The 27,783-nt window shown below is 26.7% G+C and overlaps 2 protein-coding genes across 3 annotated transcripts in view; one reads left to right on the top strand and one right to left on the bottom strand.

The window, feature by feature from the left end:
- LOC108562266 (anosmin-1) overlaps positions 1–21,385 on the bottom strand; it is a 41,715-nt gene extending 20,330 nt beyond the window's left edge. The window contains exon 1 of the mRNA XM_017920542.1: positions 21,165–21,385. Coding sequence (XP_017776031.1) covers positions 21,165–21,350 — 186 coding nt within the window. The 5' untranslated portion in view covers positions 21,351–21,385. The remainder of the gene's footprint in view (positions 1–21,164) is intronic.
- LOC108562268 (mucin-2-like) lies at positions 34–27,783 on the top strand. 2 transcript variants are annotated; one of them, XM_017920545.1, is made up of 2 exons: positions 34–146; positions 27,501–27,783. In XM_017920545.1, the coding sequence occupies exons 1-2, from the start codon at positions 141–143 to the stop codon at positions 27,726–27,728; spliced, it is 234 nt and encodes a 77-aa protein (XP_017776034.1). In that variant the 5' UTR covers positions 34–140; the 3' UTR covers positions 27,729–27,783. The 2 variants fall into 2 exon arrangements, with proteins under 2 accessions (XP_017776034.1, XP_017776033.1); XM_017920544.1 differs by lacking the exon at positions 34–146 and adding an exon at positions 27,165–27,227.

Below are 27,783 nucleotides of genomic sequence, written 5' to 3'. Positions count from 1 at the left end.
GTGTCAAAATGGCCTAAAATAGTTATTTAAAAAAAAATGCTTCTTGAAATAAAAACCGCATAACTTCAAAACCGCATAAAAAGAGGACCGAGTGTATATCCTCACCATAGTGAAAGAAGAATTCTAGGATTGCAAATATCATGAAGGTAAAAAATTCTGTTGAAGCAAAACAACTTATGAACAGATTCCTACATCAAAAAAGAATAGGCGACAAGAAAACAGCAACGTTTTGTGAAATATACAAGAAACTAATTCTCAGACTATTTGTGCAATAAAACCAGTTTTAAATGATGTTAAATTCATTAAATGATAATAATTAATATGTATTTATTTGAAAAATCAATAATTTGTTCTATTTTTTTTTAATATGGGTCATATGTGTAAACTAAATATTGGTTTTTTCGTTTTTCATTCAGTAAATTATGTAATATTAGACAATTTTGTGTATTGATTTAATATAAATACAAGTTTTTATGTATAGTCATAACTCGCTTAGTGAGTTTCTTTTATTAAATAATGTAAAATTTATTCATTTTCCAATAAACTATATTTATGATTACAAAATGTACCAAATTTTAAATAGTTAGACTTAAAAACTTATTTTTTTGTTTGTTTCTGTATTAAATTACGTAATATTACATCATATAAATATATTCATAACTCGCTTAGTACATTATCGATAATTATAGTAGCAAATATAAAACGATTTAATAAACTATATTTTATTATTATTTTTTATTAACTCGAATAGTCCTTTTATTTTTTAATCAATACATTATAAATACATTATCATAAAACTTTATTGAAAAAATCTTAATAAAATATATCGATTTTATTTAGGAACAAAAAATATAGCAGTATTAAAATTACGTAAGAAAATTCTTCATTTGATGAAAAGTTTCTTATATATACAAAGAATGATGTTAATATTATGATTGAAACACCATAAGAGAAATCCGCGAATGATTCATAGGTTTCTATAAATATATGTTTGTGCTATTCTCATACAGTTCATGCCCCATTGCATTTGATTCGATCTACACTCAAGAAATCGTAATACTAAAAATAACCAAAAATAATAATATGTGCACATATTGTAACGAGTGTCATATGTATACAAGATAAAAGCGTTATTTGTCTGTCAAATGTAAATGTCTATTACGTTTTGTAATATAATTGTTAATTTATTGCTTTATTTAGTTGTATTATATTATAATGATACTTGGAACTAACATTTCTAGAAAATGAATAATGAAATCGGACAATTCAATGAATTAAATGCAATGTCAACAGTTTAATGGGTCTTTTCTTTTATAGAAATTTGAAAAGAAAATAATTAATTAAATTGAAAAAAAAAATTAGACATTTTCATAAATTCTTAAATATAACAAATACCTTTGTATAATACATTACAAAAACTTAGAAAATACGTGAAAGATTTACGAAATACATGAGAAAGTGCATCCAAACCAAATAAATGATTAAATTACACGTTTTAAAGTATTTAATGTCTCATTGTACTTATAGAGGAATTTTCAAAATGCACATACATAATTCACTGCTACTCATGTTAATCCAAATCTTCTTGTGATGAATTGGTTCAATATCGACTAACAGAATGCTTTGAGCAGGCTGTGTATATGCACACTGATATAAAACATTACAATGGTGCCAACGCCGTTGGAATTGGTTGGATTTCATAAACCGCATAAAAATGGACCGCACAAATTCTACTGTATATAATAAAAATAAATACAGAAAATATATATTTTATTTTTTATTTATTCTCTGTTTTCTTCTCTCTATATATTTATGAAACATAGTTTATAATTTGATAAAAAAAAATCATAAGCAAATATTATAAAAATTTTGCAGAAATTTTAATTAAACTTGACATATTGAAACTTTCTTAATAACTATATAAAAAGAAACGTTTTATATAAGTATATGTGTGTTAGAAATTAATGGAAATGTAATAATTGAAACTAAATTTATATCCAATTTCTACTTGTTAACTTTTAAATCACAAAAAGATATGAGGAATAAAACTAATTTAATTTATAATATTGAAAAACACCTGGATACACGTGTAATAGTTTACTACATTCAATTTATGTTTTGCACTGTTATTAATGAAAATTGGCTAATTTGATATTCTAATAGTATTAATTTAAAAAACTGGACTAAACGAGTTTTAGCTGTATATAGAAACTTGTAATTGTAATATGTACACCGACTTAATGTTATTTTTTTAAAGATATTTATGAACTATTTATGAATTACATAACTAATATAATATTTTTTACTGAATAATACTTACTTAATTTATTATTTTTTTAAATATTTCTAAGTATTTATAAATATTGTAATTATACAATCAATATTTTAGTATAAACAATACCTTGCATAGTGCGGGTAATCACTTTTGCATTGTTTGAAACCGGACTAATCGAAGACACTTGACTATAAAAAGGAAAAACGATCATTTACGTATAAAAAAAATACACATTTTCTTAGATATTACTTCTCTGCTTTTCATTTTTTTATATTAAAGTATTCTTTAAAATACAATATAATAAATAAAGCAGTATTACGCATATTACGGGTAATCGGTTTCGCACTCTTTGTAACCGGACTAGTCAAAGACTTTAAAACCGGGCACTAAAAGACTGTAAAAAGGAAAGACTATTATTTAAGTATAAAAAATACACTTTTTTTTTAGAATTTATTTTGTCCATTAAAATTTAGTTTTAAAATATTCAAACCGTACTGATCAAAGCCGCACTATACGAGTTATTGCTGTTTAACATAAACCTTTATTTGTTTTTAGATTATTTTTTTATATTAAAGTGTAGCAATTAATAAATTAATGATTACATATTTTGTTTAAAAAGTATATAATTCCATTGATTTCCAAATTATTTCTATTAAATGAATATCAAAGTATTTCTATGCTTAAAAAAATATTTTTTGTTATACATTATTTATAAAATATAAGTTATTAAAGCTAGTACAAAGTAAAAACATAATAATATTGTATAACCAATTATTTTATTAAAAATGTATCTAGTTTGTGTTCAGTGAAATGGAAATGAGTTCTGTGTAAAAGCGTGCGCGTTTTGTTAAAAAAAAAAGATATAAAATATTCGATGAATTCGTTAATTTGTGCATAATGTATTTAGTTTTACGTAGCTTCATAAATAATGCATGTCCATACATCGGGGAATTGAATAGCAGCAGTATTTCAGACTTGCCAATGCTTACCTACCATTATGCCCGGTGCCCTGTCACAAACGACCGTTTACGAACGACAATCCGATAAAAGATTCAACATTGATATTTATCGATATCTTCCTATGTCATTGATGCAAAACGCTCTTCTACTCGTTATGATTTATATACAACAACCAGTTCTTCAGTTTGCATTTGCAAAGAACAACATATCAAAGTCTTATACAAATTTTATACATTTTTAAATGAAATTATCACTTTGCAAATAAATCAAATTGATTACATTAGATAAATCAACATTTCAATTTAAATATTCATATTCGACGCTACATCGGTTTCCCACGTTTTTTTCCTTCAATCCTTTATTCTTAACCTTTAAAACCTTTTATCCTCAACCATTTTATGGTTTAAAAAATGGCGCCTCAAAATTAACCCATCCAAGACCAAACTCCTTATTCCCTACCATCGCATATCCCCTTCGTCTCCCCATGTTACGTTAAATATTCATTCAGTCCTTCTTGATCTTAAACTCAACTTCAATTCCCGTTCGAAACAACTCAAATCCAAAATAACATCCAGATCTTGTCATTTCTGTTCCTTAACCTTCCGTAACTCCGAAGTAACCATAAAGTGCCAAACATCCATATACAAATCCATATGCCGTCCCATCCTTGACTACGGTTTCCCACTACTTTCCCAATATCGAAATCCTGTCCCAGAAAACCTGTCCTTATCCGAACGTTCCGCCCAAAATACGAAATCCTAATCCTCTACACAATGCTCCTAATGATCTCCTTTACTCCAAAACCAAAATAGTCCCTCCAAACAGTCCAACATCGCCCCCCTCTCTAAATTCTGTGCCCCTCGACACCCAAATATCCTTCCCCACTTAACTAATATTGTCACTTAATCTACTGCTTAACTACTAATAAGGATCTTCTTCCTGCTTTTCCGAGCTAAGCTTCTTCAACAACTTCATGTTGCCACCATTCACAACCACTGTTGCGCACAAACACTGATTATTTAAAATTTTCGTCAAAGTACTCACAAAGTTATTAATATTTTTAATATTTCTCATTAAATTAACAATAATTCAAGAAATAGCAATATCTCGCACAGTCCGGTTTAGATCAGCGCGGATGCACTACAGTACTGTTTGTAAATTTCGAAAAAAAACACACAACTAAATTTTAAATTCTTAAAAGTTAGTATACAATTTTTTTTTGTATTTTTAAATAATTTTCTATTTGATTTCCCTGAGTTTTCATAAAATATTCATATATATTGTACAAATTATTATATTTTTAAACCTATTAAACTAATTAATAGAAGACTTAATTATGTTTATTTTATACAACAATTTAAATAACTTAAAACTCTTATTGATTATTTTGAATTTTCCTTAAAGTTCTCACAAAGTTATTTACCTTTTTTTATATAGAATAAGAATGAAGATTATGAATTATTTCTCATTAGATCAACAATAACACAAGAAATAGCAATATCTCGTATAGTCCGGTTTCGATCAGCTGAATCCGCGCTACAATACTGTTTGTAAATTTCTAAACAAACTGAATTTTAAATTCTAAAAAATTGGGATACAAAATTATTTACTTTTTATTATTTTTTGCCTCAGTTTTCCCCAAACTATATTCATATTTTTTATATTCACTATAGTACAGTATGAAAAATGTTCAGTTTTTTTATTCCTTTATGTATGGTTTTAAAGTACTCGATTAGTCCGGTTTCAAACAGTGAGGGACACTGGTGATTATCCGCACTATGAGAGGCATTGCTGTTTTTAATAATTAATTCTAAATTAATATTAATTAACTTGTATCTAATTAAATTAGGAGATTAAAATACAAGTATAATTATTCTAAATTGTGTGAGTAACTAAATCTACAATTAAAATATATCAAATAATTATATACATATTAAAACAAATACTTTAACATCAATAAAATTTATATTCACAAAACATAAATGATTAAAAAGTTATAATTTTTTATGTCTGTCGTTAAATGCATGAAATGAATATCTTGTAATTAAATTCCAACGTATTAATGCATATTTCTAATGCAACTAAAGTTACCGGTTATTGCAGATTTAATTATTTTACACCTATTAAATATCTGGGAATGTTTATTACGAATAAATAGATATAATTTTCAATTTTAATTATGTTGTAATTACTATAATTAACTACGTTTAACATCAATGTATGCCTTTTTTTTCATTTTCCAATCATAATAATTTATTGGAAAAAAAAAACAATAACTACATGCGTAAATTATAATCTACAACGTATGACGCTAACAGTAATAAAATTGCAGCAATAAAACTTGATAATTAAAGAATTTATAGAGCTTATTGAAATATTGTAAGTAATATAATTTTGTAGCTAATTAAGATTTGGTTTTATTCAAATTTTATCTTTGTAGCAAAATAGGCTTATTAATTAAATTTATTTTCTTATAATATTGCAAGTGATTAATGTAAATAATTGAACTTCAATGTCTTCTTGTATATCTTAACTTGGGGTTGTATTTTGTAGAAAAAACGTTCAATCAGTCCGGATTTAAAAATTGTAAAATAAACTACATTTTAATTAAGAAAAATAATAATAAAAAATATACAAAATTATTTTTTATCTATAAAAAAAAATATTTAAATGTGCAGAAATACCTGGCATAATGTGATTCAACCAAAATCTTGAATTGTTGAAAATCGTACTAATTGTGAACTTAAAAATTGCACAACTGCACTATCCGAAGTATTTCTGTATATATTAGTTAATGATTTAGCCTAGATTTTCCTTAATAATTTATAGAAAAGAAGAAAAATTTTATAATAATTTATTGGTCTTTTTTATGTACAGAAATATCTAACATATCTACAATATGCGAAGAATTATGCGGTTAATCGATTCCGTCAATATCTGGGAGTTTGTGAAACTGGTCTAATCGAGAACTTGAAAAATCCTATATCTACAATATGCGAAGAATTGATGTATATTTTAGAAAATAATTTAGCCTACAATTTTCTTAATTATTGATAATCATGAAAAAAAATTTATACAACATTTTTTTTTCCCTTTATATCAATTGACTTTTGTGAATGTACAGAAACACCTCACATAGTGTGAGTAATCTATTCCGCCAATATCTTGGATTTTGTGAAACCGAACACTATGCGAAGATTTGATGTATATGTTAGAACATTATTTAATCTACAATTTTCTTAATTATTTATAGAAATGAACGAAAATTCTATACAAAAATTATCGTTTTTTATACAATCAAATGACTTATGTTTATGTACAGAAATACCTCGCATAGTGCGGGTAATCAGTTTCGCCAATATCTTGCAACTTGTGAAACCAGACTAATCGCATAACTGCAATGTGCGATGAATTGATGCATATGTTAGAAAATTATTTAATCAACAATTTTATTAATTATTTATAGAAATGAAAGAAAAAATTATACAAAAATTATCGTTTTCCCTTTATACAGCCAAATGTCCTATGTGTGGTTTATTTTTTGTAGGTGGAGAAATACCTTGCATTGTGCAGGTAATCGGTTTCGACAATATCTTGGATTGTGTAAAACCGTACTAATCGAGGACTTCAAAAAATGCAGAGTTGTATTGCTGCAATTATCAGTTAATTATTTACCATACAATGGTGTTAATAATTTGTAAAAATTAAAGAAAATTTAAAACAAAAAAAAACGTTTTTATCTTTATGCAGTCAAGTCTCTTTTGTGCGGTTTATTTTTTGCAGGTACATAAATACCTCGCATAGTGCGGTTAACCGATTCCACCAATATCTCAGACTGTTTGAAACCGAACAAATCCAGAACATTAAAATCGCATAACTGTAATATGCCGGACTATTCGAGGAATTGTTGTACATGTTAATTATTTAGCCTATAATTTATTGAAGTGAAGAAAAAAAAATCCAGGAAACTGTTACTAAATTATATAAACTATTCGACAAAACACATTTTATGAAATATTAAAAATTATAATCCTGTATATAATCCTATGTAATTGGTGTACAGTTTCCAATTGAGCCGCTTTTCCTGCTGGACGTAATCTGCTTTAAATTAATTAAATTTTATTGCCCGATTTTCGTAACGTTGATCTGAACCATTTTGCATAATAGCTAATTTCATCGGAACATGATGGACGAGAAAGAAACCGCAATTACTGAATCATAACGATTATTGGGCATTATCGTTGCTAATTTTCTGCTCTCCTTTAAACTGGACCGTTTGTTTTTATTGATATAATAAATATGAAACACCGTAATTACTTATGATGTACCATATCTTTCTCTACATCTCTCTGTCTCCATTTCTCCTATAAATTATTACGTAACTGTGCGCATACTAAGTATCAATTCAAATACATGGATTTATTATGCGAGGTGCATGTATCATCAATAAAGTTACTAAATGGCAATATTATGATCATTAATTATATTATAGTCATATTTTTGAAATGGCAAAAGTACCAGTAAAAATTTTCATATATTCTTGATTTATAAAATTATTGTTAGTATTTCTATTTAAATACTAACAATAATTTTATCAATCAATCGAATAATTTAATAATCTTCGGCAATACAAGAAGTCTTAAATTAATGTTAAATATAAAGAAAAAATAATATGACTTAACCATAAATTACAAAATGTAATCTGTAAAAGGCAATTTGCTATATAATCATAAATCAATGCCCTTTGGCCAGCCTATTAATATATTTTTTTTATTTTAATTTATGTTAGAATGTATTTATTTGTAATAAAAAAATACAGTTCTGTATGAACATATTTAAGAAATACAGCAATACTTCACATAGTACGGTTTTAATCTGTCCAAATTCAATATATAGACCCGTTAAAAAAGAAACTAAATTTGAATGAAGAAAAATAAAAATAAATTGTAAAAAAATGGTACACAATTATTTGTTTGTATACAAAAATGATTATTTTTCTTTATACAGTCTTATGTAGTTTATTTTAAAGTCCTTGATTAGTCCGGTTAAAAAATAGTACACTAAATTATTTTTTTCTATACAGTAATAATTATTTTCATTTATTCTGTCAAGTCTCCATTTATGTAATTTATTATAAAGTCCGGTTTAAAAAAGAAATCAAAAAAGGATGAAGGAAAATATAAAATAAATTCTAAAAAAATAGTACACTTTATTATTTTTTTGTATGCAAAATATGATTATTTTCCTTTATACAGTCAAGTTTCTTTTTATACAGTGTATTTTAAAGTTCAGTAAGTTAACGAAATCGATACATGCACTATGCACGCTGTGTTAAGAATATAACTCGTTTTGTCCTAAATTTCAATATTTCGTTTACAATTAAGTTATTAATTAGAGTTTTCTTTAAATTAATTTTAAGCTTTACATCTATATCAAAGTACTTTACTGGCAACAATAATTTGATTTCTAATTTGACAAGTCAAGTCTCTATTTGTAATGTTTATAATATTTTAAAGATTGGATTAGTCCGATTTCAAAAAGTCCGCAATATATTAAGAAAATTGCTCGTTTTGTCCTTTATTCTCATATTTTGCTTACAATTAAGTTGATAATTAAAATTTGTAAGTATTTATTTTATTTTATTTACAAATAATTAATTTAATCCTTTTTAAATGAATGGAAAACAAAATCTTATTATTGAAAACTTTGTCATCATTATTTCTCAACCAAGTTCAAAAAGGTAACCCAAAATTCGTTTATTTTTCTAAAACTTCATTTAAACAAATTATATTTCTGACATGTTAAATTAATTACGTAGTTATTAAAATATTTTGCTTTTGTATTATTTACAAATTAAATGATTAACTATTAAGTATACAAGATACAGTCAAGTTTTGATTTGTGCTATTTATAAGATTTTAAAGCTTGGATTAGTCCGGTTTCAAATAGTCCAGGATATATTAAAAATATTACTCGTTTTGTCTCATACTTTGCTTAATTGTAAGTAAAGTATTCTTTAAATTCATGCAAACGAAACTACTTTGGTGTTATAAATTTACCGTCGAGAATAATAGATGTTAATTTTTTTCTAATGTGTAGAAAAATATTAATTAAGAAAAGGATTCAAAGTTTATTTCTTCCTTGTTGAAATTTATTATAAAAAACATAATAATCAATGTACAACATAAATTATTACATGTTTTTTTTTCTTTTTTATTAGCATAGTTTTCAAAATTTTGTAGCAATTATATCGTTTATTATAATTTCTTAAATCTGTGCGTAATATTATAAAAATATGTGAATGTTGTCTTTATTATTTCTCACAAAACTTGGATAATCTAGGTTTGTTGCATTTTCTAATAAACTTTAAATTATTTTGTATACTGTTTACAAATCAAATTAATTACTATGATGTTTTCAAGAGACTATAATTGATTAATCCTATTAACAAAGTAAATGATGACTTAATTATAAATCTAAAACGTAAATTAATGATTCCAGTGCGAGCGCAGTAATTAATTAATTTCAACTCAGTACAAGCAATTACAAATCAATTAACCGCGCATATTTTTTATACTTATATTAAAAATAAAGAAACCACGTTTCTACAATTAGTAATTTTATACTTCCACTTGAATATCCATGGTTATCCAAGTAAGTTCGTTGTTCCCATAAATCAAACTCATTGTTTCTATCCAACTGACTTTCAACGATAGACTTTAATTCAATAAATACTGTTCATCGATATCGATCATAAATTATATACAAAAGCATAAGTAGAGAACAGGCGAATTTATATAATCACTCAAGACTAAAAGGCGACTCATTCTGTTTGAAATATGAACCTTCCCAGACGTAAATAAATATGTGGGCATTGACCCATTTACATTACAAACATCGAATGCTATATTAATTATTAAAACTAACATTTATTTCTTTCAACTGACGTTTGCACGTTTTCCAGTATAAACACTAAAAGTAATTATATACATACAGCATCCATTGATTCATGTGTATAGAGCTTCTATTCAATTCGAAATATGAGAAAAATAGAATACAGTTAAATCTTTTTTTGTGCGGTAGATAAGGACCGCATAAAATAAATCGCACAAAACAAATAATAGAAATTTTCATAAATTTTTACATATAACAATGTAATATGCAGAAACTTTTATGCGGTGGATAGGGATCGCTTTTAAAAATACGTCAAAGATTTACGAAATAAATGAGAAAGTGCATCCAAACAAAATAAATAATTAAATTACACAGGGAAACATTTTAAAAACATTTAATTTCTTATTGTACATATGTAGAAATTTTCAAAATGTACATATATATTTCACTGCTACTCATGTTAATCCAAAACGCGCATCTTCTTGTGAAGAATTGGTTCAAAATCGACTAACAGAATCGTTTGAGCATAAGCACAATGATAGAAAACATTACAATGGTGCCAACACCGTTAGAATTGGTTGGATTTCATATACCGCATAAAAAAATCGCATAAAATAGAACCGCACAAAAACAAGTTTTATTGTATTGTATACTTAATTTAATCTTCAATTCTTAAATAACTAAATAATTTCAAATATATAATTATTATTATTTACATTTTTTTTTAATTATTTACAAGTTAATTGTTACAAGATTGTTAATATTTACAAATTTAAAAAAAAAATTAATCAAAATAATTAAGTTTTCAAGTTATTTTCATCTTTAATTAAATTTTATAGTAATAATATGAAATGAATTAAAATTTACTAATTCTTTATTAAATTAATTTATAAATAAAATGTTTATATAAAATTAATATTAAGGATTAAAGATTTTGGAAAATGTAAAAACAGTACTTAATTAAAATGCATCAACTTTCTTTGTATTTGAACTTCACCTGAATGGACTTTAGATTTACTCAATCATCTTATGCATCCTCCTGGAATGCAGTTTATTCTTCTATTCCTCAACTTTCTATTAAATTTCTCTATAATCTCATCACTTTTATCCCACCAAATCCGGCCTTTTATACATACCTCAAATAGTTATTTTCTTTGATTATTACAATTAAATGTACATCGTTATCAATTTAATAATAATTTATATTTAATTTAAAGTGTTTCGAACATTTTCTTCTATTATTTCAAATTATAGAATAGTGTATAAAATGATATTGAAGTAAGAATAAAAAAAAGTTATATTAAAACATAGAGAAGTTTCGTTTTCAATTTGATAATAAATTTTAATAACATACGTAAATAAAACACTGATTACATAATTATTTTAATGTGTTTTAAAGAACTTTTTAAAGTATTTCAATAATATATATATATATACATAAAAAGAACTAATTTTATAATTTCCATTAATATTATTCAACTTTATATATAACTCTAACAAATTATTAAGAAAACTTAATTATTGAAACAAATTGTATTTGGCGCTTGACCTCATTCCTTCACTTTTATTACTGATAAACTTTTGTATTCAAATTTCTTTATTCTCATTTTCAGTTTTAAAATAATCTGTTAAAAATTAACTAATTATATAAATGTATTTTAAAAATTTATCACAAATATTTCAATAAAAAATATTACATAAAACTTGAGAGAAAGTAAAAATAACTAATCTAATGACTTTCACTAATTTTATCCAACTTTGTATATACATTTCGAATATTCACCTTAATTTTTTTTACTCGTTCAACTTTTTAATTGGTTATTTTTTATACAGATATATTTCTTCGGTAAATTCTTTTTATAAATATTTCTCATAATAATTTTACTCATACAACTATTTCCTTAAAATATGTTATTTTTACTTTAAATTTTATACAAGTTGATTGTTTTAAATCGCAAATTACATAATAAATTTAATATGTAACATATTTAATATGTAATTTAATAATAATTCAATGCAAAACAATATTGTTTCCTTCCGTTTTACTTATACTTGATTTTGAAGTAAATCTGAATTATGTTCAAAAGTAATCATCTTTGTGTTTTTTCAATGTGAAACCATTGGCAAAATAAATGAAAGGAACATTTACCTTGACCCATTTTCTTGATAGGCTCAACACGCAAGCAATAAACTCAACGTGGTGTCCATGTCTTGTCTGAGCCTTAAACTATATATCATAATATGCGTGATACCTCTGTATAATAAACACACACTGACTGTATTAGACCTATTAATAGACAGCTCACTTAAATTATATATGTCTGTGAATTACATTCTAATTACTTATGGTTTAGTATGAAATATAAGACATATATGTGTTAGACATGATATCCATTTGAATCTCAATTACGCCCACCTTAACATCTCCAATTTTGTATGAAAATACAGTTATTTCTTCTATATTCTAGTATATATGTTACGAGGTTTTTATTTTTAATCATCTATCGACCATAAATTCCTTTAGAATCAGAAAATAATTAGAAAAATATTCATGAATATCTCGGCTTCACTATACAAAGTTATGAAAATTTGAAAACAAACTAAATTTTAAATGACAAACTAACAATAGATTAAAAAAAATACATTTTTTTATTTTAAATTTCTCAATCAGTCCGGTTTTAAACATTTCTGGATATATGCGAATTATTGCTATATTAATACATTTAGAAGGAATTTCAAAAGTTCAAGCAAATTCAATTTTCCATTAGAATTCGTGGAATTATATTGTATTTGACAATCATAACTTATTCTATATAAGTATGAATAAATGAATCGAATTTACTAATGAAAGGAATGGCGTTACGAAGGTTTTCTTGTAATTAGCAATGTAAAATAAAATTTGACGAACAAATGAGCTGTGACCTGTTTATGCCGAAGCAGGAGCAACGTTTCCCAATTCGATTATTACATAATTAACTGCTTTGAAAATATAATTAATTGACGTTTAAAGTCATAATTAATTATATAATTAATGAAAGGTTAATTCAGTGAGAAATTGGACTTAATTTCCTTTTGTTTCATATATGTACAATATTATACATTTGCATTTTTTGCTTCATACTTTTAAAGTTATAATTATAATTGACAATGGTTAACATAGTAATTTATTGCTAATTAAATTTACAATAATTGTGATTTATGATCAAAAGATACAAATCTTCAAAGAAGGATATATTTAGATTTGTTTTTGCGGTTAATATTTAACTACAGCAATTTCTCGTACAGTCCGGATAATCTGTTCCGTCAATGTCCCGGACTGTTTGAAACCGGACTAATCGAGGAACTGAATACACATAAAAATGGAATTGACTTATATAAAGGAAAAATATACATAAAAGCATACAAACATGGAAGACGTATTGTACGATTAAATAAATTAGGTTTAATGAAACTAATTAACTTCAATATGATTTTTATTGTTGTTATGTGATTTGTGCATAAGTTAAAGGTTTTAGTGTTATAAAATAATTTTAATTAAAATAAAATTAATATTTTACATAGAAATTTCAATTATAAATGTTAGGAGAAGTTTTATGGAAACTATTATAATAAGTTTTATTAATTGGACGGAGCTAATTCGAAAATGTCAAGGCTCTAATTGCGTGCGATATAAGATACAATTTACATTTCACGACCATATCGTATTTCGCATTCAAACCACTTTAAGAAACTAGTCATTCTACGAAAATAGACGTAGATTAATTTAGTTAATTCATTGTCTGATAAATAAAATGAAAGCCAAAACGAGAAAAAGGTTAAGTCAGATGGATTTAGGCGATTACGGTTTCCGACGTAATGCAAACGTATATATAAATGTCACATTTGTGACACGTGCAATTAGATATGACCGATCCATGCACTTGAACGTTGATGGTGATGAGAATGTGGATGTGGACGTTCCGAGGATTTCGTTAGATGGGATGCTAACGGTGATGCTACAAAGTTGGTCACATCTCTCCGACATCTGTGGGCGGATTTAATCATTCATTGTTCCGCGATTTATTTTTACTGCCACAGACAATTATTGTTAATAAATTATACATTTAGATGGAGAGACATTCAATTTCTCTCGCTGAACACGTTTACTATTCAAGCGAAGAGTTTGTCAGCGCTTATGGAACTTTGAGAAGAGGTCAATTTTACCAATGTCAAGATATCTGATATCGACAATAAATTTCATTTATTACAATGTTTCAATAAAATTATTTTTATTATCACAACTTTCAATTAAATTTCTATTTACCGTAGTTATATAACAGTAACTTTTGTATAAAGTAAATTAAGTTATGAATGCCTATATTGAATTAAATATACGCACCTATTTATAAAACGATTCTTTGTTAGAAAGGACTTACCTCATATTTTCAATAAAATTTACTTAGGTCTATAAATATGTTAGCAGCTTCCAATTAACGTATCTTATTCTGTACTTTTTGTTGTATAATACGCAACAATTTAAAAGACGCATCTTTGGTATAAATGACATACCTCATATATTCAATGGAATAAACTTTAGCTATACGATTATTGAAGCAATTTTCAGTTAACTTCTCTTATTCTTCATTTGTCGTTGTATAATACGCACCAATTTATAAGAAGCTTTTTCGGTATAAATGACGGATATATACAACTTTAGAACATTTCAATTAAGTTCTCATATTCCGTACTTTTCATTGTATAATACGCAACTTATTTATAAGATGTAACTTTGATATAAAAGACGTCATATATAAAATAAAATTAACTATATCTCTATAATTATGTAAGCCAGAGATGTTAATTGGAACTTCTAATATTTTCCATTTTTCGTTCTATAATACGCAACAATTTACAAAACAATTCTTTGCTATAAATGATTTTCCTCATATTTCCAATGGAAAAAACTTTAGCTCTACTATTATATAAGTAATATTCAATTAACTTCTCTTATTCTGTACTTGTCGTTGTATAATACGCACCTATTTATAAGACGTTACTTTGATATAAAGGACGTATATCACATATTCAATAAAATTAAATATATTTCTATAATTATATAAACATGAGAAGTTAATTGAAATTTCTCTCATTCTCCATTTTTCATTGTATAATACGCACCAATTTATATGACACAACTTTAGTATTAAAGAATCATCTGGTACATTCAATGGAATAAAATTGAATTTTACTATTATGTAAGCAACTTCCAAATAACTTCTTTTATTCTCTATTTTCTGTTGTATAATCCGCACAGTTAATAAATTAACTTTATAGTTACGCAAGTACATACTTTCATTGTATAACACGCATATATTCAATAAAATTAACTATAACTCTATAATTATGTAATCAAGTTAATTGAAACTTCTCTAATTTCCCATTTTTCATTGAATAATACGCAACAATTTGTAAGACGCATCTTCGTTATAAAGGACGCCCGTACATATTCAATCAAATAAACTTTAGCTCTACGATTATGTGAGCAATGTCCCTTAGACTTCTTTCATTCTCCACTTTTCGTTAAATAATACGCACCAATTTATAAAACGTGTCTTCAATATAAAAGACGTTACGAAGTGAATAAAATTGGTTTTGACTTTAGCTTTAAAATAATATTAATAACTTAAAATTAACTTCAATTTATATGTATCTTTTTTTGTACAATACACACCGACAAATAAGACGCAGCTTGTGTATAAAAACTAGAACTTTTTGTTAGTAATTGGGTAATAACCTTTATATTAAGTGATAATTTATCCGTAATTTTCAATGTATAATACGCACCAAAGTATAAAACGCCTCTGCGATATAAAAGACGTATGTTTATAGATATTCAACAAAGTTATATTAACTTTTATAATTTTCTATCTTCCAATTAATTAATATATTTTTCTTTGTATAAGACGCACCGATCTACAACATGCAGATCATTTAAAGACGTATCTCATATTTAGATATATTTTTTTTAAAGAACACAATAATTTAATTATATCTATATTTAAAAGTTAAGCATGAATTATAAATGTTAGTATTTGGATGGATGATTTTTTTGAATTTATTATCTACCACATCCAAAACTTAACGTATTCTGGACTAAAGTAGATCATGTTCAATAGCTACTTAAAATAGAAACTAATAAAGACATAAAGTTTTACTAGTTCATTTTATCAATCACGCACAAAACTGTCTTAAGTCACATTTTAAACGTATTCATAAACTTCAAAGTAATAAATACACTTGTCCATTAATTTACTTTAATAAAGATACAATAATTTGCTTACAAGAATATGTAAGGAAAATTATGAGTGTATCAATAAACACGTTTTTCTCTTTAAACTAATAATTTATGTTCTTTCACAACTCACATTATTGCTGAATTATTGTTCTATGTCAAGTTTAAGCGTATATTACGTTACATATGTTACATGAGTTATAGATATAATTATTAAGTCATTTTAGGTCAATGACTTACATAAATATTATTAGTTGAAACATATAAATACTGAAAAATGTACTACTCAAAAGTGAAAAAAATAATATAAATTAGATGATAAACTAGTTATATAATTATTTAAACATAAAATCATCACGAATAAATAAAATGTAAACAAGACGCACTTAAATAGATTCAAGTTTCTGAAGTTATTTTAGGTTTATAACTTACATTAATTTTAATATATAAAAATAAGAATACAAATATTGCTCTATTAAAAATGAAATACAAAATACAATATAATCCAGTTAATCAATCATATAAATCTATAATTACTTCATTAAAAATAATAGGCAAAGTTTTTGTTTTATTTTAATAAAATTGTTAAAATTCACACTATAAATATTAAAAAATACGTGTATATAAATTGATATACATTTTATAATACATGTAAAATTGGTCATAATTTCATTAAATTTAAGTTAAATATAGCAGCGTAAAAACCGCATAAACATAAATTATGATTATTGCTGCTAAGAGTGTAACCAGAAATGAATGATTCATGCTAAAACGAAACAAAGAACTTCTCGCGTTAAGGCGCGAAGGATGCAGGTTGCAGCAGGTAAAAGGCAACAAAAGAACATCTATGTGAATTATATAATGTTTAAAACATAACGAAGTAAATAAAATCTTAAGAACGAGAGAGAGAGAGAGAGAAAGAAACGAAACAAATAAGAATATGTAATTTGCATATAAATAGTGCTGTAATTTTTTGTTTATTTGCGTGCAAATTAGTGAGTAATAATTTAACGCGAATACGAAACAAAGAGGTTTCATTTATGTAATCAATTTAGTCATGAAATGTATACAATTTTAAAATAAGTATAATAATAACTCGCATAATGCGGTTTTGATTAGTCCGGTTTGAAAATAAAAAAAACTAAATTTTGGTCTATTAAAAAAGAAATTTTAAGAAAAACACAAACATTATTTTTATACATAAAAAAATATTTTTCTTTCGTTTTATACAATCAAGTTTCTTTTTCTGTGCTTTTTTTTGTATGTATTTAATTCTTCTAATAAATCCGGTTTCAAACAGTCTTTGATATTGTTGGAACCTCTATGCGAGGTATTGATTTATTTTAATACCAACACCATAATTTAGAAATACTTGTCAATTACTTGGAAAGTATTCCGTATTCCGAATACGTAAATATACCATATAATGTAATGCTTTTTCTCAACAAATTAGTAAAATTATTATGTTTAGTATATAGAGAAGTATATTCAAGCCGGGTTCTTCTTCAAGTATTAGATACAGTACTGTTCTACAAGTAATTAGCCAAGTACTTATGAAATCTCCCATGACTACACATTTTGGAACTTTTACTTAATACTTTTTTTTAGAAAATGTTATGAGATGTGACTTTTATTCCGAATAATTAAGGTAAGTCATATACTTGAAAAATAATTTATCAAGTGTGTGAAACTTCTAATAAAATCATTGTACTATACACAATATATTTACTTGACAAGTTATTTGGCAAATAACGCGCATTGTTTAAGTATTTTAATTTGTTAATATGTTAATACATGTATTTCTAAACAAATATTATGTAATAAAATGTATTGGCAAGTAATGAAAAGTACTTTATAAAGGTTTTATATTGAAGTAAATGTGATTTACAAGTAGTGTGTAGCGTTTACTTCTATTAATTGACAAGTATTGACTAATCAATAACTGCAAACCATTTGACAACTCCTTGACAAGTAATTTTTATATGTTGCATGCACATATTGTACGAAACATGTACTTCTACATGTATCATTGTATAAGTAAATTAACAAGTAACGTAAATCTAAAAATGTGTTATAACAAGTATCTAAGTATAAGTTGAAACAAGACGATAACTAAAATCTTGTAATAAGTAATCCTTGAGTAACGTTTAGTATGTAATGTACCTCTACAAGTATTCAAGTACATGTTAATATAGTAAGTATTACGTAATCAGTATCGTTTTAATGTTAAGCAACGTACGTATACGCTATTTGTAGATATTGTCCGGATCATGAACTTCTACAACTATTCAAGTACAAGTTAAATTGACAAGTGTTGCGTCTTACAGCCTTTTAAAGTTAAACAACGTGTGTATCAGATTGTACTCAGATGAACGCAAGGTTCAGAAACTATTAAGATATAAAATGCAGATACCACAACTAATTGAAACTAAAGAATCTCAATTCGCTTCAACTACTTTATTTTGCGTAAATTATAAATTGTCTTCGAACAGCATTTTCCATCTAGCAAATCGCGACGGCTACGAATAAAGTCACTAATCCCAAATATGGAATATCTAATTTTCATACTCTATAAATCAACATTAAGTTGCATTACGTTACATTAAACATATTACGTTCGCTTTTTCCTTGTTGCCTTTCGGTATTACATATGTTAAGACGAGTTACATCAAAATGTTCGGAATACCTGTGGAAAGAAGCTGCATTCGCATTCCCGACGTTCCATCGCCGCAAAGCGCCTTCGACTCGGAATATAATCTTGAAATAAAACGGCTTTCCATATAATAACCATTCAATTCCATTTATTTCGAGCAAAACTTAAACGCGAAACGTTTTATTATCTAAACAATTAGAATTTCTATTTGCGTAACTACAATATTAGTCAGACGTTTCAATATGAATTTTTTTTTCTTATTATTCTTGTTTTGTTAGGTTTGTTACAACTGACGTTGGTAAGATAATGTTCAAGAAATACAAATAATTGGGACACATGTAATTATGAAATACAGTTTATTGCGTGGGTAGGTCACTTTGACTTTAGTCGCAATTGTTATTTACATTACGTAAACATAAATACAAAATATTGAATTTGCATAAAATATTTAATAAGGAAATTATTTATTTATTTTTAGGAATATTTACATATGTTAAAATAACAGCAAATGAAAGGAAACTCAGTTTAATTGAGAACAAAATCATAAATTCACGTTATTATTGTAAATTTAATGTTTTTAATACATTGTTTTACATTTATGAGAAAATGTATACAACATTCTTATTAATAGGTTTAAACCAAGAGCCGGCAAAGTCGGAAGAGCCATTTTTTTTAGATATTGACTGTTATGAAATAGACCAGTGAGCCGCATTACATTCACTATTTTTTATTTGTGAAATGATTTTTCCAAGATAATCACAATTTATCATCAAAAGAGACAAATGCGGCTCCGGAGCCACAAGTTGCCGACCCCCTGGTTTAATATATTTAATAAAAAGATATAGTAAAACTATTTCCTTATTATAATTTGGAAATCTAAAACAATTTTATAGAAATTAATAATAATATAAATTTTTGACAATAAATTTAATCATTTTAATTAATTTAAACAATTTATCAATTTTCTTAATTAGCAAAATTTTTAATAGAAATTAATTACAGTGATTTATAACAGTATCGTTTCTTGGAAGTCCTTAAGTGTTTCATTTTATACTATCTCTTTATTTATGTTTACTGAACAAATATAATTATTATTAATAAGTGTTAACCATTCGAAAACAATGCTTTCTCTTTTAACTTTTATAATTAACAGTTTTTTTGCAAAAACAAAACACGAAACGAATATTTATATTTATGCAGTTATGTAATTATATTGAAATCAGTATCAGCAAATACGTAAATTACTTATATTACAAGAAAAATATATAAGATGATAAAAATATTAAAATTATTACTTACTGTATTAATATTTTTTAAATTATGATCTCAAATTTAACTTTAATGGAAATTTCGAATATCGATTTTAAAAGTTTATATTAATAAATGAGTTTCAATTTACGAGAAATAATTACAATTATTTATACATAAACTTTATATATTTTTGATAAAATGTTTAGAAGATATTTTAAGTAAATAAAATAAGTAATTCTATTAAAAAGAAAAGAATTGATTGGAGGTTTTTTACTGGAAATATTTGCCTAAACTATAAAAACAAAAATTAAATAAAAGTGATTCAAAGTTAAATCATTTCTTAAGTAATTACCACAATGATTTATTGATACAAATATTGTAAGATTTATGGTGATAATGCAATATTAATTGTGAGATATTTCGACTAAATTATGAAATATTTTATTGTATGAAAATTAATAAATGAAAATTGATATTACGTAAATAGATTCTTGATTTTTCTACTACATTTTTAATAAAGCAACACTAAGTAAATTACATTCAATATTTAAGAGAAAATATATTTATTTGATTAAAAATAAGAGTACTTAAAACTGAATTCTATATGAAAATTTTAAATAATTTAATTAAATTAACTTATTATAAATTTTTAATAAAAATAATATAAAATTGTAAATTAAAATAATTGATTGATCTGAAGACTTTTATGTAATTAATGAAATTATAAATAAATCAATTTTAAATAATTAATAATTTTACCATTATTAAAACAATAAATTAATTGAAAATTTTATATTTCGTATGTATAATGTGTTTGATCTAAGATAAAATTTTGAAGATGTTGAAATTGGATGACTTACGACGTTCCTATGGGAGTTATCCCAGCATTTGGCCTCGCAGGTAGCCACAATGAGGACATCATAGTGCTCATACTCTTTGGTCTTGGGTCGATGCCGGCCACTTAACACAGTAGTGGCCAGTTGAGCCGCCACCAGCAGAAGGAGGAGGACACTTGTATGCTGCACCACCGACGACGACCAGACCATACTGCCAGCTGCTGCTGCTGCCGGCTGTGACTACTGCCATACTCTGACTAACTAGTTAGATCTCGTATCCCTGTGGCCCCTGTGGTACTTACCTACTTTCCTCACCTATATTAACGGGAAAATGTGATTCGGCCACCACCCAAAAACATAAACACAACAAGAAGAAACAAAAAAGATGATGATGAAGAAAAAAAAGAGTAACAACAACGTAAAAATAATAATTATTTAAAAATAAAAAGGAAACGAACCGAAGCGAAATAACAAGATGGACTTAAATTAAAACCCAAAACACCTTCATCATCCTCCACCTCTTCCTCCTCCTCTTCCACCACTTCCCCCAAACACTCAAAGTGTGCTCTCATAAACATACTGAAATACCCACATGCAAACACTGAAGATATGATTAACCGTCTTCTCTAATTACGAAAACCAATTAAACCAAAACAAACAGAATTTATTTTATATAAAGGATCGTACACACCAACGCTTAACCAAAATTTTTCACAACAGTACAGTAATAACTCGCATAGTGTCGGCACAGACTTTTGAAACCGGACTAATCGAGGACTTTATATTTAGCTCAAATATAATTTAATTATCAATTGCTGTATTCGCATTGTTTTTCAATACGAGAATACTGGTTGTTTTTTACATTAATGAATTTTAATCATCGGTTTTGTTTACTTTACATATTTTCAAAAATGTACTTACTTTAATTGCTACCCTCCAGCTCGATATCAGAATTTGCACATAAAACACGTAATTACGATCGTAAACTTTCATACCAATTAGATAAGTCCTATTAATTAAGATTTTGCTTTCGTCGTCCGCACCTCGTCCAGTTTTATTGCCGACGTAACGATAAATAAACAAATAAGTAAATAAACGAACGCGGCATATCCTTGGCCTTGCGTCTCTTCCATTTTTTTCTTTACGTTTCTCTTTATTTATTTTTGTTTGTTTGTTATGTTTTTCTCTTCACCTGCCTACACGGAGGATTAGTTTTCTGGAAACGGTGTCACAAATTGACGTGCAACGGACAAACGCTTTTCGCACTCCGACTTACTTATATAACGAGTTTATAACAGCCTGGCATTCCGTGACTTCTTAATCAGCGCTGCTGTTAAGAGTGTAATGATAATTCTTTGTGTAACCTTTTGCGGTCGTACAATTCACTTCGCTTTGGAGGACCACAGTGCTCGCAAGAGAAATAATTTAATTAAGAGAATTCTCTTTTTCTTTTTTACTTTTCTTTATTTCTTTCTTACTTTATTTTTTTTTGTTCGATTGTGGACTAAAGCAATTAAAATTATCTGAGCGTTTCGTCGAATTGACCAAAGTGTCGCAAGATCCGCGCGCACAATTAAGATTCGCGGAATAATTAAGATTTTCGGACGCTATTTTTAACTCCTTCTGATTGTTGAAAAATCGCTTTTGAACTTTTCACCATTCGATTTGCTTTTTATCTGTCCAATATTTATCTGGAAGAACGAGATGCATTTTAACCATAAATTAACACAATCAATTGAGGTTATCATTTTTTTTTTTAAATTTTATATCTTTACATCCTTATTGGATTTACGCACATTTTTTCTTCACTCAATCATTAAAAACATAAATATTTTATCACATCTTTTATTTCATATATTTTGTATTTATATATCTTATTAATTCAATTACAATTTCTTAAAAATGTATTAAAGTATATCAATAATATTTACAAGAATTTATGTGCAATATACATTTTTATACTTTTTTGTCTTTAATTCTTGAAATAAATGTATTACTATTATAATTACGATTACTCAAATAACACGGTTCTTATATGTTAATTTGTGTGTATATTAAAATACCGACAATTAAATTCCCGACATACAAAATCGCAACGGAATCAAAATCCTGACAGTATCAAAATCTTGGCAGTATCTTTTATCATTTGATATAGATTTATTCATAATAAACTTTAACCAATTGTATTTTAGATTATTTCTTATTATTATAGTTTATTGTGAATAAATCTATAGCAAATAATAAAAGATACTGCAGCGATTAAAGTTGTCGGAATTCTGATGGATATGGATTATCGAATAACACGATTTGTAATAATCATTTATATCCAATTTCTATTATATTTAATAATATTTTTTAGTATAAATATCATTATATTAAAATTACTTAATTTAAATATAATTTACTCATACTTTTTACAATTTACATTTGTAATTATTTAACTTAAGTAATATTATTTAGAAATTGCTAATTTCCTGAATAAAAAGCAATAGAAAATTTATTTTATTTTTAAATTACTTTATTTGTTCTTATTACATTTGTTTTGATGATTATTAACTAAAAAGATAGATTTCTAATGACGTCAATAAATTTAATACTCTTACTAATCAAATAATAAAAACTAAAATATTTTCAAACTTATTTATACGACTTTCAATATTTATTTATTTCATTCACAAAATAATAAGTTCATTTTGTGTATGGGCATTTGTATTTTGAACGTATTTTGTAATTCTATAATTAAAATAAATTTCTTTCAAAAAATCAATTGTCTTTTATGATTTTTTAAATTTTATTTTGAAATATTGTTATAACATTGAACTAATTGTTCTTTACTAATAATTGATTGTAATTATTATGTTTCAAATTTTTGATACCATTTTAAATAATTGAAAAAAAAACATCTATAAATACTTAAACATTTGATTTCTAAATTTAGAACTTGTGAAGTTTGTAACATTTGATATTTTGTAATTACAAGAAAGATTATAAATATGTCTGTTAATAGGATTGCAATAAAGTCTAAATATCCATTTATTTTTAGATTAGTTGCACTGGCTGTATTATTTCAAAATTGTCGAACGATAAATTTCCTAGTATTATTACGACACAATTTACAACTGCATAAAATCTATATTTTTCAACAAAACCGAAATATTAATGTGTGCCAAAAATTACATAGTTTACTGTTTCTATTTTAAAGTAAAGGAAACGGATTGTTAAATTTTTATAACTCAAAATATTTATATCATAATTCTAAAATAATATAAAATTAGCATATTTATAACAGTCTTAAAAATGTATATATGTATTACCTCGCACAGTGCGGTAAGTATTCACAAAAACAAACTAAATTTTAATTGACAAAAATAAAAATAAATTCTAAAAATTGCATAAATATGTTTTTATTGTTTCAAACAGTCCGATATATTGGCAAATCAAAACTGATTATCCGCACTATGCGAGGTATTGTTATATGAATTTTATTTAAATAAATATATATTAGTTAATTGTCTTTTGTAATTCTGATGATTGTTTTGCAGACGTGTTTGATAGCAGCTTGTGAAAAGATATATTTCTGTTTTTTGGCTTCGGATTAGGTGTGTGCTGTGTGATCGCAGTTCATACTGGTGACCATGAAGCCTCAGAGGGCACCGATTCATCATCTTGCCCTTCGGAGGCCATGGGTTCCGGATGGGAGTAGGGAAAGTGGAAGCTCGGAAAACCGAAGAAAGGATCCGCAAGCAACAAATATTTGAACACTTTCAAGATAACGTTCGCGAGGCGATATCGAGATCGCAACTATCAAAATTGTGGTCGAGGGGAGCCGGCAACAGAAAAAATGTTATTCTGCAAATAAAGACAGTCTTCATTTTGAAGTCAGACAACCCTAAGGCTGCGTATCTGACCGATATACTTCGTTCCTCCGAAGGAGCCAAAAAACACGGCCACAACGCGTCGCTGTCCTCACAAGGATGTACCTGGACATTACAGACGCGGAAATCAGCGATCATCTCAAGTCGTCTGGGGTGGAACACAGGTACTGCAAGAGGATCGTATTCAGGGCGACGGGACAACCAACCTACAAGATGCGCATCATTACCGGGTTCGCGTCGTCCTTTCAGAGACTCCTACATGAGGGCTTGTTCTATATAAACAAGCACTTCCCGGTAGTACAGAGCATTTGACCGCCTCCTATACCTGAACCTTGCGCTAGGTGTCAACAATTTACTCACGCAATGAACGCATGTACCAACAAGACCGAGTGCTCCAAATGCCAGGGCCAACATCTGACAAACCGATGCACTTTGCCACATCCCCCCAAGTGTTTGGCATGTAACTCGGATGACCATGTTGCATGCTCTTCCAAATGTCCGAAGAAGCCAACAAAACACATACCGGGTATACCTAACATCAAAGTAAGGCCACTTAATAAAAAGACGAGTGATCTACCTAAATACCTTCAGTACAACAAAATTCACAGGCCAATAACAACACACACATAGTTACAACCTATATTAACAAATTAAACTCGCCAAAGAATGCAGAAAATCGCACAGGGTTGCTGAAGCGTTTGAGAAGACGATTTATAGAGAACTTTAATGTTGAAACACACGTTCGCTTTTCTGGAAATCATGTTTATGTTCTAATGTTCGATGTCGGTGACCGGGTGCGGGACTCTTCTATGGATGTGAATCAGGGGAGGGTGGATAGACCGTGTCCGGACGAATTTTATCATTCTTCAGTCGAATGATGCTTCAGAATATATTATTTGTTTCATTTCAAGAAGATTTACTTTTATTTGGTTTATTTATAATTTCATATTTCAAAAAGTGTACTTTATAATCAGTTTTTCCGTCTATTATTATAATTTCATGATAATTTTAAGTATATTAGTTATAAAATAGACACAAAAATGTATATACAAAAGTGTCACTGTTTTTCGACCAACACAAGTTTGAGTAGATAATGCCTAAATCCTCCCATGTATAAATTATAATAAAATATGCTTGAAGTTTTCAATGAAAATTTTAAGAAAAAATATTTTACTTTATAATAATTATGAATAATTATCCTTATGTATTTATATAATATTAAACATTATTACGGCTAACAATCACAGTTTTTCCGTCTATTATTCTAATTTCATGATAATATTAAGTTTGTAAATTATAAAATAGAAATAAAAACGTAAATATAAAAAGTATACAAGATTTATAATTTTATACACAAAATATTTATATCATAATTCCGTAAAATCAGTTTTATACGTTTTGAGGGCCTACGATAAACATTGTTTAGGGGCCTTGATTAATACTGTTTAGTGGCCCTCGACTCACACTGTTTTGAAGCCTACCCAAGTTTGGTGAAATCATAACTAAATTCGTTTCCATAAAAATAATGATCGAAATGAGAAACTATTTTCTTATATACATGCTGAATATATTCATTCCATCTAGCGTTCTGCAATACTAAGCAATTTAGCAGAAGTTTAAAAGTATTGCTCAACATTAATATATATGCTTAATCCAATACTCCACGCACGAGAGAACTGTTACATTTATCAAAAATTACTTCACAATCACTTCGCATTAATCTATCCTAATACTAATTTATTGATTATTTAATCATCTTGGAAATAATACAAAAAAAACGTATTAGTTCAAGCGTTTAAACAACTCTGTTTACAACAAAAATAATTTACACTTGACATTGCAAAATATTTGTAAACAACAATAAAATTCATATTTTTTATGACCAAAGTAGAACAAATCTTTGTTCCGCTAATAAAGCGATAGAAATGAGCGCAACTAATCTTGATTATCGGTCGGCCAATTGCAGATTATCGGGGTGACATAGTTTTTCCGTTTACTTTCGGATGTTGTTTAAAGAAAATAAAAAAAAACCCGAAGGACGTTTTGAATTCGTGCACGAAACAAAAGGGTTTGTTACGATGATTATCCTGTTTTCGTATTATAAAAGGTGTTTTCGATGCATTTGCAGACAGAAAACGTTAGAATGTTCGGCATGAAATCAGTTACGTTTGGCATCTTGCTTTTGGTGCTTGGCATTTCTAAAAGCGAAGCAGTAAGTTTTTTTTACCAAAATTTAAACTAAAATCTGTATTGATTCCTCAAAATTGATTTTAAATAGTTTTTATAGAATTATTTGTAAAAGTACTACATCCAAATACTGTCCCATTCATTGCTTAATTCTTCCACAAAATTAATTAATTAATTAATTATAAATCAAAGAGTTTTCAGAAAAAAAAAACAAGAGATGGTGTAATAATAGTTTAATAAATTAAAACATTTTTATACTTTATATTATACATACTAATATGTTATTATTTATTACTAGTTCTATTGCTGCGAAGATTGTTCGGATGACAATGATGAAATTTTACTTGACTTCTTCTGCGATTTGTTCTGCGAAGACGATGATGAGACAACGACCAAACCTCCTGTTACCGTTACTACTAGTACTACAGTCGCGCCACCCTCTGAAACCACAAAGCCACCTCTAATAACCACTGCAAATGTCCCTGATGCACCACAACCAACTACAACAACAACAGCTATGCCTTGATTTTTAAATTACTAACTATAAATATTTATAAATTGGGAATATAAGGTATGGTTGT

Source organism: Nicrophorus vespilloides, unplaced genomic scaffold (genome assembly GCF_001412225.1).
Source record: "Nicrophorus vespilloides isolate i.1.1-1 unplaced genomic scaffold, Nicve_v1.0, whole genome shotgun sequence".
NCBI lineage: Eukaryota > Metazoa > Arthropoda > Insecta > Coleoptera > Silphidae > Nicrophorus > Nicrophorus vespilloides.
The sequence above is the reverse complement of the archived record's forward strand: the minus strand, read 5'-3'. Positions and strand labels throughout refer to the sequence as shown.